Source organism: Calonectris borealis, chromosome 1, assembly GCF_964195595.1.
Source record: "Calonectris borealis chromosome 1, bCalBor7.hap1.2, whole genome shotgun sequence".
NCBI lineage: Eukaryota > Metazoa > Chordata > Aves > Procellariiformes > Procellariidae > Calonectris > Calonectris borealis.
The window spans coordinates 203,762,880-203,777,338 of record NC_134312.1 but is presented as its reverse complement, the minus strand read 5'-3'; the positions used below and the strand labels follow the sequence as shown (position 1 = coordinate 203,777,338).

Genomic DNA, 14,459 nt, shown 5'->3' with positions numbered 1-14,459 from the left:
CTAAGTGACATGTCTATAGTTAGTAGAAATTAAAGTGGGAGTTAGAGTGAAAATTTACCAACTCCTTCCCTTTCACTTAGACTGTATCTATCTGTCCAGGTACCATTTCCCGGTTCATTAGATCAAGGCTAGGAAAAACAGTAAAACCAATAAGATCACACAATTTATGGGGTAATTCTAGGCTGACAGAAGCACCTAAGTGTTCTGGGAAAGCCATCTTTACCAATGGTGATGTGTAAGAAGAAACAACCTAAACAACTAAAAAGTACATTTTGGATGTACATGACAAAGGAAATTTCACATTATTTTTAAAATTTATTTACTCACCAGAACATACTTGCACTAAAACATAGAAGAAAAATCAGAGAAGCATGGAAATCTATTATCCACTATAAATAAAACCAAGTCTTCTCAAATGTGAGAAGGCTAATAGAACAATCGCCACTTCATATATCTTGATCCCTGAAATGATAGCTCAGAAGATACCCCCTGACTGGGGAACAGCTTCAGCAGAGCTCTGTGCACTTTGTCAGCAACTGCTGTTCTGTCAACATACAGTCACAGACTGCAGAAGGCAGCAGCAGAATTTTGTTTCTAGACCCTGTGAGGAGTTTTTTCTCTCTGACCAAGTTGTATATAATCTAATGATGTGATACCACATTCCATTTATTTGACAGTAGTACTGGTTTCAAATTCTGCTTCGTACCATCAAAGGGAAGGAAGGAAAGGAAAGGATAAACAATATATTTTATCAAAATTATTCAGATACTCTTCTTATGGAAGCCCCAATTGTGACCAAAAAATAACTGAAAAGTTTTTTTCAAGTTAGGGTGTGTGTAATTAGATAATAGCTTTTATTAAGCCATGGGAAATTGGGAAAAACACATGAGATTTTCATCACATATATCCTCTTAACATTAACATTGTTTTAAAAAAGTTGAAACCATGTTTTTTCTGGCTCTTTAAAAGATACTTAGATGTAAGAGTGGCCAAGGAAGCAATGTTGTATTTAATGTTATTTAATCAACATGGTGTGGTGAATGTCTGTTGATCTTACTGAGGCCAAAAGGAATCCATGGCTTCATTAATTCTAAATGGTAAACAGCAAAGTAAGAAGAATTATTTAAGATTATATCCTTGTGCAATAACACGAATCAAAGTAAGCAATGATTTAAGTTGCTAGTGAGGGGACGCTTGATGGTGTGAAATCTGTTACTGAGGGAAGAAAGTAGCAAAAATCCCGGCCTCGCCCCTGCCAACATTCAAAAGCCTGGACTAGTCAGAGAGCATTGCACTTCAGTGGGCAACCCACGTTGGCTGGAAGATTAAGGTGGAAGAATACGAAATTGGGAGACAGACTCACCAATGAAAGAAAAATAGAGCTCCAATGATGGATCAAATGGCATCAATCCCCTCAGGACAGGCTTTAATTCTAAAAATAAAACTACAATCCCCATCTCCATTCAAGTTTGAATGACAGCCACCTAAGGACCTTCATCTTCATGCAGGACCAAGTTAGTCACATCTTTCATGACTTCCTGCCTTCCTTTCCTTCTTTTCCCCAGATATTTCAGAGATCTGGAGAGACATTTACTAAGTCAGAGGGAGCAGTTAGATGACTAGTCCGGTTTTAAAGTCACATGGAAGTTTAGTACTAAACTTCCCCAACAATTTAAAAAATGCTTTACTTGAGCTTCCTCAAATTACAGCAGAGTTCACATTTTGTTTCAGTTCAGTTAAATTAGAACACAAGGTTTGACATAAAGAAGCACCATTGATTCAACGTGTGAGGTACAAATGATGATAATGCATCCATCAAAACAATTTAGGTCAGGAGGCATACTGTATGGCTCTACCTCTCATATCTCCTATGAAATTCAGTTAATTCCCATTAATGACAGTTTTGCTGGCAGGAGTACTGCAAAATTAACATGTATTTCTCCAAAATGAATAAAAAAAAATTGTTGCTATTTTTTTCCGAAAACTACAAACAGTTCTTCTTTTGCATAAGAAAAATCTGTGATTACATAGCGACGTATAAAAAGCTATTTTTATGTAATCAACTGCACATTTTATAAGATACCCTCCTTAAAATTGTACCTTTTTTTTCAGTTCTTTTTCTTCTGGAAAGAAAAATGTCTGTTTAAATGCGTATTTTCTCCCTTTTCAAGATAAAAAGAAAAAAGAAAGCTAATGTTGCAGAGAATTGGGCCATCAAAGGATTATTTCTTAAAACAAAATTCAGACTTCTCTTTGTTCTGTTTCATTAAAATGGGATATGGGGGCAGGTTTTATAAAATCTTACATTTTGGGGGGAAAAACAAGCTGCAAAGAAATTTGTTTTCTCTACAAAGGAATGTTTGGATGAAGTTCAAATTTGAACTGAAAGAAATAATATGCCTCGTAAGGAAATGAATCAATCCAAGAACAGCAAAAAACGTTTAATCACAGAAGCAAAAAATGTTGATCACACAGGCAATCTAGATAAGTTATAAAACATGATTTCTCTAGATATTCATCTAATGAGGATGAGCAAGCAAACTGAAGAGGTGATACGATTTTGCAGGAAGATCTCTAACCACCACGAGTATCTGAGTTGAAATGTTAGCAATCTGTTATGCCTCTCTAAGCTTCTATCCTGAAGGAGGGGGAGGGAGGGGGAGATAACCGTAGATATTTTGTCCTTGAGAAAACCTGCCGTCTTCATGGGAACTTTCTACCAAAACCATGTTTAACTTTTTTAAATACTTCTATGGTTTTGAAAAGCCTGGCAGTCTCACATGGTACTGATATTTTTATCAGTTTTTAAAAACAGCCGAAAAAGAACTTCTGTACCAATGTGGATTCTCATTCATATGACTATGAAAGGTAAATGCTGCATGTGGATTCTCTATGGGAGAGCATTCAAAGAGAAAGTTTTGGCAGAGTTATGGAAATGCACGTGTATGTGCATTGCCAGACAGCTATAAATACCAGATCCATGGAGTGCACAGGACTGGAGGACAAAGGCACAAAAACTGGATAATTTATTGCAGAGAGCACTGTAAAGTACTTTTAAAAATGAGAAAAGATTTGTTAGCATTCAGCAAATGTGAAATTCATAAGGGGAGTTCTATCAAAGAGATCAGCCAAGGCACAGTGGAAACAGAAATTTTATAAATAAACCCAGCGGAAAATGTTTTCTTGTGTAAAAATGTTCTATTGGATTTAAATTATTTGGAATTATATATTAATGAAAGTAAAATACTTTAGTAGTGCAGAAGTTTTCAGATGGAAAGTACTTAAAAATTAAAGCAGTTTTCCTCACAGAAATTTATGAAAGGCCAAGCTCCTTTGTGTTCTCCATCAAGAAATGAGAGTTGCCAGCACTTTTCAGGAAAATAGAGGTACATGGTTTGTATCTGAGAAATACCTGCAGCCCCTGGCTGGGAGGGATCTGTGCCTGTTGTATGAGAAGGGCCTCAGAGAAGGGCAGCTCCAAGTCTCGTTGAATCTAGGGATGGACAGGGGAGAAAAACAGAGATACACGTTTCCTAAAGTAAGACTTCTTTAAACAATTTTTAAATGTAGCTATCTAAATGTAGGTGCCAAGTCCTTCATAGTTGCATAGCCTCCTTTTACAGCCAAAAGGGATAGGTACCTCTAGTGGATGAGTCAGTACACTTAACTTATCACCCATCTTAAGCTGGGATGATCTGTTCTTCTGAATATACCTTTTTATGTTTTAGAGACAGGCCAAAAAAAAAAAAAATTTAAAAACCTAACTTTCAGGTGGTAAGAATCAGGTGAAACTGTCCCCTACACTCTCCCTGCGTGTACATATACATACAAAGACACACACACTCCTTTCACAAATTCTTTTGGGATTGGTGTCCCAGTTTCGGCTGGGTAGGGTTAAATTTCTTCGCAGTGCTGTGTTTTGGATTTAGTACGAGAAGAATGTTGATAACACACTGATGTTTTCAGTTGTTGCTAAGCGCCCTCCTAGTCCAAGGACAGCTCCCGTGCCTACTGACTGAGCCAGGTACACAAGATGGGAGGGAACATAGTCAGGACAGCCAGCCCAGCTGGCCAATGGGGTATTCCATACCATGTGACGTCATGCTCAGTATATGAACGGTAGGCGTGATCCAGGAAGTACCGATCGCTACTTGGTTATCGGTCAGCGCGGGTGGTGAGCAATTGCATTGTGCATCACTCATTTTGTATATTCTATCATTATTTATTATTATTATTTTCCCTTTTCTGTTCTATTAAACTGTCTTTATCTCAACCCACGAGTTTTTCTCACTCTTACCCTTCCGATTCTCTCCCCGTCCCACTGGGGGGGTGGGGGGAGTGAGTGAGCGGCTGCGTGGTATTTGGCTGCCTGCCAGATTATACCACGACAATTGGCTTGGGGGAAACTTTAATTAATGTATTAATTTGTGAAGAGCAAAGCTTCCTCCATATGAAGCGTAGAGAAGACTTCAGCAGTTGGAAGTCTTGTCAGTCTCTACAAGTCAGTTTTGTGTGGTCTCTATGGCCCTCTCTTTTCTGTTATTTTGGGCATCTTTCAGGGTAACCTTCTAAAGGTAATGTTCTGTAACTTAGTGATCTGGCGTAAGACATTGCGCACAAAATACTATATTACAATGCTCAAATTGTTTTTAAAAGAAGAAAATACTGTGCATGTTAATTAAGCTAATTCAATTCCATTTTCCATTCAATAGGCAAGAAGTGCACTATCACTTTCTGCTATTGTTTCAGGAATTGACTTTGAGCAGAAATAGTCTTTTAGAGACAATTCACAAAAAATGTTTCCGGAAACGTAATTATTAATTAAAAAATGTATCAAGTTTGTATCTTGCTTTGCAATATGTTCTCACATCTGCAGTTGCACAAACAAAACTGCATTTCCTGAATTACCATTTGATCTAGCACATTAAACCAAGGTTTTCATTGTTCCTAGGAGAGTATCTTTAAATGAGCTGGCAAGTCACTTATAGAGTACTAGAAGTAACCCATTGCTGTGGGTTAAATGTAAAAGACACTCGTGAATTTTCTGTGCTTCAAGTTTGATGGATCCACCTTTGATCTCCACATAAATACTGCTGCACACTCTTTAGTATGTGCTTAATTTTATGCATGCAACTAAACACACTGACTTTTAGGACAAGTGCTGACGTGTTTTTAGGGTTCCAGAATTTAGTATAGAATTGCAAGGTAAAGGTCCATTAGGTGTAACATTTATACACATTGGGGTAGCACTCAGAAGCCACAGGTGAGACAGTTGGACCATTGTGCTGAACTTTTTACAGACATCTATTAGGAGACTGGCCTTCCTGTGAAGTGCTTATAGTCAAAAACAGACCAGCAGTTGAAACATTGAGAACTGAGGCATGGGAATGTGAAGTGATTTGCTCCAGAGTATGAATTTAGTTCAGAGGTTCAGTGCCCAACATACCATAATTCTCATTATGCAGTTATATCATAAGAGGATAAAAGTTTGAGGGGAATAAATATTTGATGGGATAATGTTTGCGACTCAATTTTTTTTTTGACTGGAAAAATATTAATTTAGTCTCTTTTTGTTCACCTCCATCATTAATACTGTATTAAATTGTAGAGCAATGAACTGATTTTAGTTAAAGTAATGATGTGATATTATTTCCAGTTAGAACACTTTAGGCATGATGCTACCCAAAGTGTGATGCATGCCTCCTGAACACAGGGGAAGATAATTCTTTTGCTTGAAGAAGTTTCAGATCAAAAGGCAAAGGTAAATGATGATTTAGAGGGTTCAGGGTCTATAAATAGAAAATGAATAGGATTGTGATGGGTGCTTGTTTCATTAGACACAAAAAATCTAGCCATATAATTTTTAAGAAACTCCTTGTTTCCCTTTTCCCCTTTTTTGGATAGCAGTATTTAGAAATACCCTTTTCTATTCGAGACAATTCTTAAGATAGTAGTAAACTGGTCCTAATACATCTATAATGTTTTTCATCTACCCACTTTATGTAACACTGTTTTCTCTTTTATAATCCTATTTGTCATCTTATATCAGTGATTTAATTCATGAAGGTACCTCATTAAGTTGGTCTCAGTGCTGGGAATTTTTCTTAATGCAACAGCATAATTTAGTATCAAATCAGCAGTCTCAAACACAACCCAGAGGAAAAGCATTTTGTATCAAATTTGTACTGGATTTGCATGCAAGATAGTTGAAAACTACTTCGGGATTAATTTAGATCACTTGTCTTGTAATTCTAGAGCCCTGACTGGCCTTGCATCCTCTTCCAGGAGGTGGAGATCAGTGGAGTGATCAGGAGGAGGTGGACTAGGGAGCACAGAGGAGAAAGAGAGTGTTGGATGGTCTGTGCAAAATGAACAGAAACATGTTTTGACATTTTAACAGAAAACTCTAATCTCAAAGCTGTTTTAGAAATATTACTTAATCTCGTCTCAATAAGTGGATAAAACATTTGACCTTGTGAGGCAGGTCCTTATTTAGATTAAATGATTCTCCCTTTTGTGCTTCATCTCACTTGTAGAGCTTGCATTTCCATATGACTAGGCTGGTCCTCTTGGAAGGAGTTATTTAGGTTGAGAAAATTTGCCCAACACTTTTACATCAGTGCTGGCAAATGGAAGTGCACAGCAGCTGAACAAAATAGAGAGTATATGACTGTGATCCGTGAGGATGTGGATCACTGACAGCATTGCAGGCACTCCTCAAATGAAAGCCTTCATATACTATTGTGGCAGCAAGCAATTGTAAGTCCTTATATATATTTTTTAAATGTATTGCTTTCTGGAGTTTACCAGGTGCATTGGCTTTCTGTGGAGAGGTTTTGATTGGGGGGCGGGGCTGCAGGGGTGGCCTCTGTGAGAAGATGCTGGGGCCATCCCCATGTCGGACAGATCCTGGTTTTAGCCGGCTCCAAAACGTACGCTGGCCAAAGCTGAGCCCATCAGTGACGCTGTGGTGCCTCTGTGATGACATATTTAAGAAAGGGTAAAAAACACACTGTATAGGAGCAGTGAGAGAGAGGAGTGAGAAAATGTGAGAGAAAAAACCCTGCAGACACCAAGGTTGGTGAAGAAGGAGGGGGAGGATGTACTGCAGGTGCCGGAGCAGAGATTCCCCTGCAGCCTGTGGAGAAGACCACGGTGACACAGGTTGTCCCCCTGCAGCCCACGGAGGACCATGGTGGAGCAGATATCCGCTCTGCAGCCCATGGCCCATGCTGCAGCACGTAGATATGCCCTTAAGGAAGCTGCAGCCTGTAGAGAGCGCACACCAGAGCAGGCTTCTGGCAGGAGCTATGGCCCATGGAGAGGAGCCCATGCAGGAACAGGTTTTCTGGCAGGAACTGTGGCCTGTGAGGGACCCACGCGGGAGCAGTCTTTTCCTGAAGGACTGTACCCCATGGAGAGTACCTATGGTGTAGCAGTTCTTGAAGAGAACCATTGGAGCCATTCGTGAAGGACTGTATCCCATGGGAGGACCCCACACTGGATTAGGGGAACAGTGTGAGGAGGTGGGAGTGGCAAAAACAAGTTATTACGGACTGACCACAATCCCCACTCCCTGTTTGGATCTCCAAAGCATAGGAGGAAATGAAAACAGCAATGAAAGACTGTCCTCATATCTGGAAAACTTCCATAACACAAACTGCTCTGAGTCTTTAAATTTTGGTGCTTCCACAGTTTGTGAGTTTATGGCAGATCAGTGGGCCTGTCAACATATCTGTAACAGCCAGCTGTGCCAGAACTTCCCACGTAGGAGCCTAAAAACCTCGAGAAAAGCATTTTAAAATGCTCGTTCCAGAGCTCGTGTCCTGGAAGACTCATGGTCTGTGAGTCATGGCTCTGAAGCAAGATCTACCATGTTACTTCTGCGTTAGACTGTGGGTCTTCCAGATTCCTGCCTGTATGGTACCATATAGGCTGCCGAGCAAAACTAATGCTGTTGGCAGACCAGCTGTGCTCTGCTTATCAGACTTCATTTTGTAAATATATTGTTAGGGTGGTGTTTCATTTGTCTCTTGAAGAAATTCTAAAACTTTGTGGTGTGACCAAATAACAAAACAAGACCAATATAATGTAAATATGTGTGCAGGTATATATATGTATGTGTATTTGTACATTTCTTACAAACTTTCACTTGACCTCTTCTGTGTCATTTTCATGGTTATGGTATGGTTACAGCTGTATTTGGACTCTGACTTCCCCTGTGCCTGTTTAGAGGATTTAAACTATATGGGTATAACTTCTGGAAATCAGTGAATAAGAAGAAGTTGGGATTTTTTGCTCTTTGTTTTTCAAGAAACTATTTTGTTTAAAGTGTGGGACTTGTCTTTAGAACAATAACAGGGACTTTGGGAAGTCTTTCTCTCACAGAGAAAGAAGACGGCATGTGGCTTGACTGTGTGTCTCAGTAAACCCTGCAGTGTACAATTTTTGCTATTTTGGCATTATGATTTCTTTTTTTAACTGAAGGTCCCGTGAGTCACCTATTCTTTTAAAGTGATAATACTATTACATACTTCAATCTGCTAGAGTAGAACATATCTAATTCATATTACAGCTACTGCAACAACATTATCCTGACTATTTAAGGTGCATTGCAACGTCTTCTTGGGAGTCTGACCTCCACATTCATCTTATCTTTGGTAAGACCAATGGCATTGCAAAATTTGCAGGAGAAGATCGTATGTGTAATACTGGAATTAAGTTGTCAGCTATGAAGAGATGTCTGGTTTAAAGACAAATTATTATTCAATATATTTCAAAGTATGCTCATGAAAGTGCATTTGTCACTGCTTTATATTTATGGAGGAAAAAATCTTGAACAAAATTTTCTTAGAATGCTAATATGAAACTGTGTTTTATCAAGCATAATTTAGTCAATCAATAGGTAAAATGCCTTTAGAAGTGTAAGAGAAATTGATAAAGAATTGGGAAATCCAGGTAGTTGTGTTTGCCTGGAGGCATTTTCTGAGAACAGTAGTGAGTCAGAATGCAAATCCTCATGGTTTTGCTGATTTTTGTGGTCGCTGCTGATTGCTGTAAAATTGATTCAGGAGCGTTGCAGGATCTTTGCATATGTTTAAGCCTAATCTCCATAGTGTCACAGGCATTCTTCCTCTCTGTGGCTATTGTACCGAGTAAGAAAAAATTCTCATAACCTTCATCTTAGCATTTTTTCTTATCAAGGAGCAAAGAACCACACTATTCAGTAACTTCTCAGTCTTGATCTCGAGTATAGCAGCATGAGTTTTCTTGGATTGGTTATTTCAGGACTTTAATGATAATGTTTTATTGCATTTGTATCTAGGCTGTGGCAAGGATAGTTTGCTTTGAAAACGTGAATTATTATTATTATTATTGTTATTTTTAGTTAGAATCATAGAATCTTAGAATCATAGAATCATAGAATCATGGAATGGTTTTGGTTGGAAGGGACCTTAAAGATCATCTAGTTCCAATCCTCCTGCCACGGTCAGGGACACCTTCCACTAGACACAGTTGCTCAAAGCCCCGTCCAGCCTGATCTTGAACACTTCCAGGGATGGGGCATCCACAACTTCTCTGGGCAACCTGCTCCAGTGCCTCACCACCCTCGTAGTGAAAAATTTCTTCCTTATATCGAAACTAAACCTACCCTCTTTCAGTTTAAAGCCATTACCCTTTGTTCTATCGCTACATGCCCTTATAAAAAGTCCCTCTCCAGCTTTCTTGTAGGCCCCCTTTAGGTACTGAAAGGCTGCTATAAGGTCTCCCTAGGCTGAACAACCCCAACGCTCTCAGCCTGTCTTCATCGGAGAGGTGCTGCAAGCCTCTGATCATCTTCATGGCCCTCATCTGGACCCACTCCAACAGGTCCATGTCCTTCTTATGCTGGGGGCCCCAGAGCTGAATGCAGTACTCTAGGTGTACGAGAGCGGAATACGGGGGCAAAATTACCTCCCTTGACCTGCTGGTCACATTCTTTTGATGCAGCCCAGAGTACGATTGGCTTTCTGGGCTGTGAGTGAACGTTGCTGGGTTATGTTGAGCTTCTCATCAAGCAACACCCGAAGTCCTTCTCCGCAGGGCTGCTCTCAATCCCTTCTCTGCCCAGCCCGTATTTGTGCTTGGGATTGCCCCAATTCATGTGCAGGACCTTGCAGTTGGCCTTGTTGAACTTCATGAGGTTCACACAAGTTAAAAGTATTTTAGGATCATATCATGTTATTTAATGAATTTTCAAGTTTGACTTTTTTCTCTCTCTTTTTTTTCTCCATCCTCCATGAATTTGAACTTTTGCTCCACTAAGTGTACAATTTCACAGCTTGACATTGATTTCCTGAATTTTTCATCATGTAGAATCCTACTGTATGGACCGTGTGTTACAAAAAGTAAACTGTAAACTGTAAAAAGTGTAAAACTGCAAAGAAGTAAGGCAATGCAGGGACTTAACAAGGGTTTTCTCTAAACAGAAAACAAATTAAGTAACTACCACTTAGGTACACAAGGCTTACATTCAACTATTTTAGTTAGCAAAGTTAACTGAACTGTGTTTGAAAATAAAGGAGGCCTGCCATTTCCTCACAGAAACACTTGTAAAACACTGAGAAATCCCTTTTGCAGGGGAAAGCAACATGCAGGATGTGCCTTCAGAACTGAATGAATGATTATACAAGGAAGATATAAGAAACAAGTGTTTAAAAAAGGTTATTAGTAAGAAAGATTGTGTTGAAGAAATCAGCAGGTATAGAGGACATTTGTTGCTGAAGTGAAAGCCTAAGTTAGGGCTGCCAGTGAAAACTGAGACTTGCAAAAAACATTAAAACAACAGTAGAAGGTCATTTACATCTTTAAATACAAAGGAAACAGGAAAATAATTGAAGCTGTTATATATTGATGATGGGACAGAAAAACAGGAAAATCTGGTTAGAGATTTAAAACTAATAGATACTTCACATTGATTTTCACTCAAGGAGGACATTGACATTGGAAGAGACGTGATGGCTAATGGGAATAGGGAAATCAACTCTTTCTTCGGTCGTTCTTAAAGAATTGGTTTACTGAAGGGCAAATGCAATAACAAGTGCTTCTTGGTAGTTAAATGAGTTGCGATAGATACGATCAGTGAATAGGAAATATAATACCTATTTTTAAAGGGGGACATAGAATCTGGCAGCCATGGACCTAGCAGCTTAACATCAGTAGACTGTAAAGTTATAGAACAGATTTTGATGGAAAGAAAGCTTTAAAATACATCTATAGACAGAAAATGGCATAAAATGCCACCAGAAGTTATTAAGATAAAAACTGTGGGATTAACCCCTGTCTTCCAATTGCCGAGAGAATGAAGTAAAATAGACATGCTCCTAAGAGAAGTGATTTATGAAAATAGAGGCAAACAGGAGAGTTAAAAGGTAGACATGAAACTAAGGGGAAGATGGCAACAAATGCTGGTAGAAGAGGAGGTACCAGGCTGGAGAAGCATAGCTACAGGAGGAAGATACTCAGAGACTGATTTTACAGTAGACACAGAGATAAAAAGTCAGAGTACCCTGATGGAATTTGCTGGTGAGGCAGATACAGACATCAATAAAAGTTCAGAGCAGGCTAAGAATGTAACTGTGGAAGTAAATAATTTTGAGGAGTACAGTAATAGATGTGACATAATGGAAAACAAATAATGGTGACTAATAAAAATATCATGCTATAAGCAGAAACTCATCATTTGGAAATGGCCCGGAAGGAAGAAGGAGCAGAATTTTGATCCCGAGATGATCATCAGCATCACTGAGGTGCAGATTTAGAAAAACACAGTGTGATCTTAGGATATGTCAGCAGAAGTATTTTAAAGTAGAAGTGAGGAAGTAATGTAAAAAGAAGCAGAAAGCCTTCAACTGAAATTCTAAACATGTTGGTCATCTGTGTTCAAGAAAGATGACATGAAAGTGGAAAAGCGCAGAACAACACTTTTTAGGATGATTAGTGGAGTGGCAAGCCAGTCATTTGATGGGTCTAGGAGAATGTATGTTGTGTGGTCCAGCAAAGAAAACACTAAGAGGGTTTGTAAGAGCTGTGTATCAACATATTGAAGGGGAACTTAGGGGAAGGAAGAAAGCTCTTTAAAAAGCTTTATTTATATATAATCTGGCTATGAAAATCCTTAGGTTGGGGGCTGTAACAGTGGGGCAGCACATAAAATCACAGAACTGCCCTCAAGCCACTTACTCCAGTTCTCACATCAGAACTGGATAAATCACTTAAGTCTAAGGAGAAAAATGCACAATTTTTATTTTTTGCTCTTTATGCAGTAAATGTCATAGGAAAGAATTAAAGCTGAACTGGTTTGAATCAGCCCATTTGCTAAGTGTGTATGCTGTACCCTGACTGTGCTGCTCTCACAGAATGACTGTGACCTCCAGGCTAGAAGAGAGGAGGCCATCATCCAGTTAAAAGGGTGTGACTTAGGTTTTCCCATATTTAGGCTACATGTAAAAATGGGTTGCAAGGAGGGCGGGTCTGGAACAGGAGAGCATAGGAAATACATACTTCGGAGAAAGTGGATGCAATGATCCCCTAACTGACTGTTCCTTTCTCCATTTTCTGTGATTCTAGGATAGGTAACACTATTGATGATCACACAGTTTCTAATAAGTTGTTTTGTACTTCAAAAAAAGTGGGATGTTTTTCATTGGGCCCTTTATGAGTTGCTAGAAAGGCAGTATTTTCTCAAGAAAATACCCTTATGCCTGCTTTTATGTGCATAAATGAGTAAAGCCCTTATCCAGTCTGCTGAAATCAGTAAAAGTCTTTCTCTATGTCTTAAATGAGTCCAAGAGCAAATCAAAACTCAGAATATATATTCAGGTCATTTGTTTTCTGGTTTTGAGGTTGACACAGAGTAGAAATAAAAGGTTTGGGGCAAAAGTCTGGTCGCATTGACTTACTACGTTTTCCTTCAACTGCTTTCTTAAAGTCAAGGAGATTATTCATGAAATAGGTTTTTACTCTGTATAGAGTTTTGATGTAGCACAAGGGCTCCCTGCTTAAAAGGGAGTGGAGGTTCTACATTGTTACAATTCAAAATGTTCAAAATTTCACTTACGAGGTCAGTAACATTTTTGTGATAATTTTCACATTTTAAAATGTGAACACTTTTCTGTTTAAGGTAATGGAAATGGTCAATGCCTGATAATATGCAGAGCTATGGTTAAAACATCATATGTTGACTTTTCACTGGTGTGCAAAAATACATGTTAGTTATTTCATATTTTTTTTAGAGTAAAAACACTATAGGTAATTTAATGTCCTATGAATAGGATCCAAAAGTGACAAGATATTATGTAGCTATTTACTTATTGGTTTCCAGAATGAAACACATGTGAAAATTGTGTATAGTTAAATACAGGCGGAAATGGCAATCTTCAAATTAAAAATTTGGGGATGTTGGAATGTGTAAGTACGTGTTTACAGATTTTGTCACTAGCTGAACTTTCGTTTTTTTTTTTCTTCCAGTTTGCTCCCAGTATTCTAGAGGAGTTTTTGCCATTTTTGGACTATATGATAAGAGATCAGTACATACCTTGACCTCATTCTGCAGCGCCTTGCACATCTCCCTCATCACGCCGAGTTTCCCTACGGAGGGCGAGAGTCAGTTTGTGCTGCAGCTGCGGCCATCTCTGCGGGGAGCCCTCTTGAGCTTGCTGGATCATTATGAATGGAACCGCTTTGTCTTCCTGTATGACACAGATCGAGGTGAGTTGTGACCCAGCTTTCTTATCCTTTTAGTTCAAATGACTTTTGCAAGAACTGTGCGTTTTTATATCGTATTGAGAGCTTGGGGAGTCAAATTTTAAAGGGCCTTTGGGGTGAAATATCTCTGACTGGGTAGCTGTGTGGCTGAAGGAAGAATTCCTTCATCTGCAAATATTGGATATTGGATTCACATAGTATGTAATCGACCAGCCGAAGCCTGTGCTTTAAGTCTAGAATACTAAAACATTTTAACTAATGTTAGTGAAACAAAGACACAGTTCAATAAGCAGAATTTGACAGCTCTGTTCACTCTTCAACTCACTTCATAAATGACAGCAGTACAAAGAAGTAGAGAGGACGAGCCACTTCTCTGCACCTGCATTGGTGTAAGCCGAGATGTGAGTGAGCCCCTTGGGGATTCCATGCTTTGGAAGGTCAAGGCAGAGAGAGGCTCGCCCAGTGTGAGGCCCTCAGGCTGCGGCAGAGAAATGGAGGTAAGAGGCAATACCTGCCAGCCGAGAGGTATCCATGGGGCAGCAGAGGGAGGGAGTGCTGCAATAGCCCATCTTCTACTCCTTTCATCTGGAGTTATCTCTGTGATGGACTACACTCCTATAAAATATATAGCGCGTTACACAAAAGGCTACACTTTCTATCCACATTCTCCATTCCACATCCCAGAGCATGTCAGTACATTTTAAGTGGTAAAA

The 14,459-nt window shown here is 39.2% G+C and overlaps 1 protein-coding gene across 3 annotated transcripts in view; it reads left to right on the top strand.

Annotated features, from left to right (window-relative positions):
- The window catches only part of GRIA4 (glutamate ionotropic receptor AMPA type subunit 4), a 248,677-nt gene that overhangs the window by 66,308 nt on the left and 167,910 nt on the right, over positions 1 to 14,459 (top strand). For all 3 annotated transcript variants that reach the window (XM_075140077.1, XM_075140078.1, XM_075140079.1), the window contains exon 3: positions 13,510 to 13,749. In XM_075140077.1, coding sequence (XP_074996178.1) covers positions 13,510 to 13,749 — 240 coding nt within the window. The remainder of the gene's footprint in view (positions 1 to 13,509; positions 13,750 to 14,459) is intronic.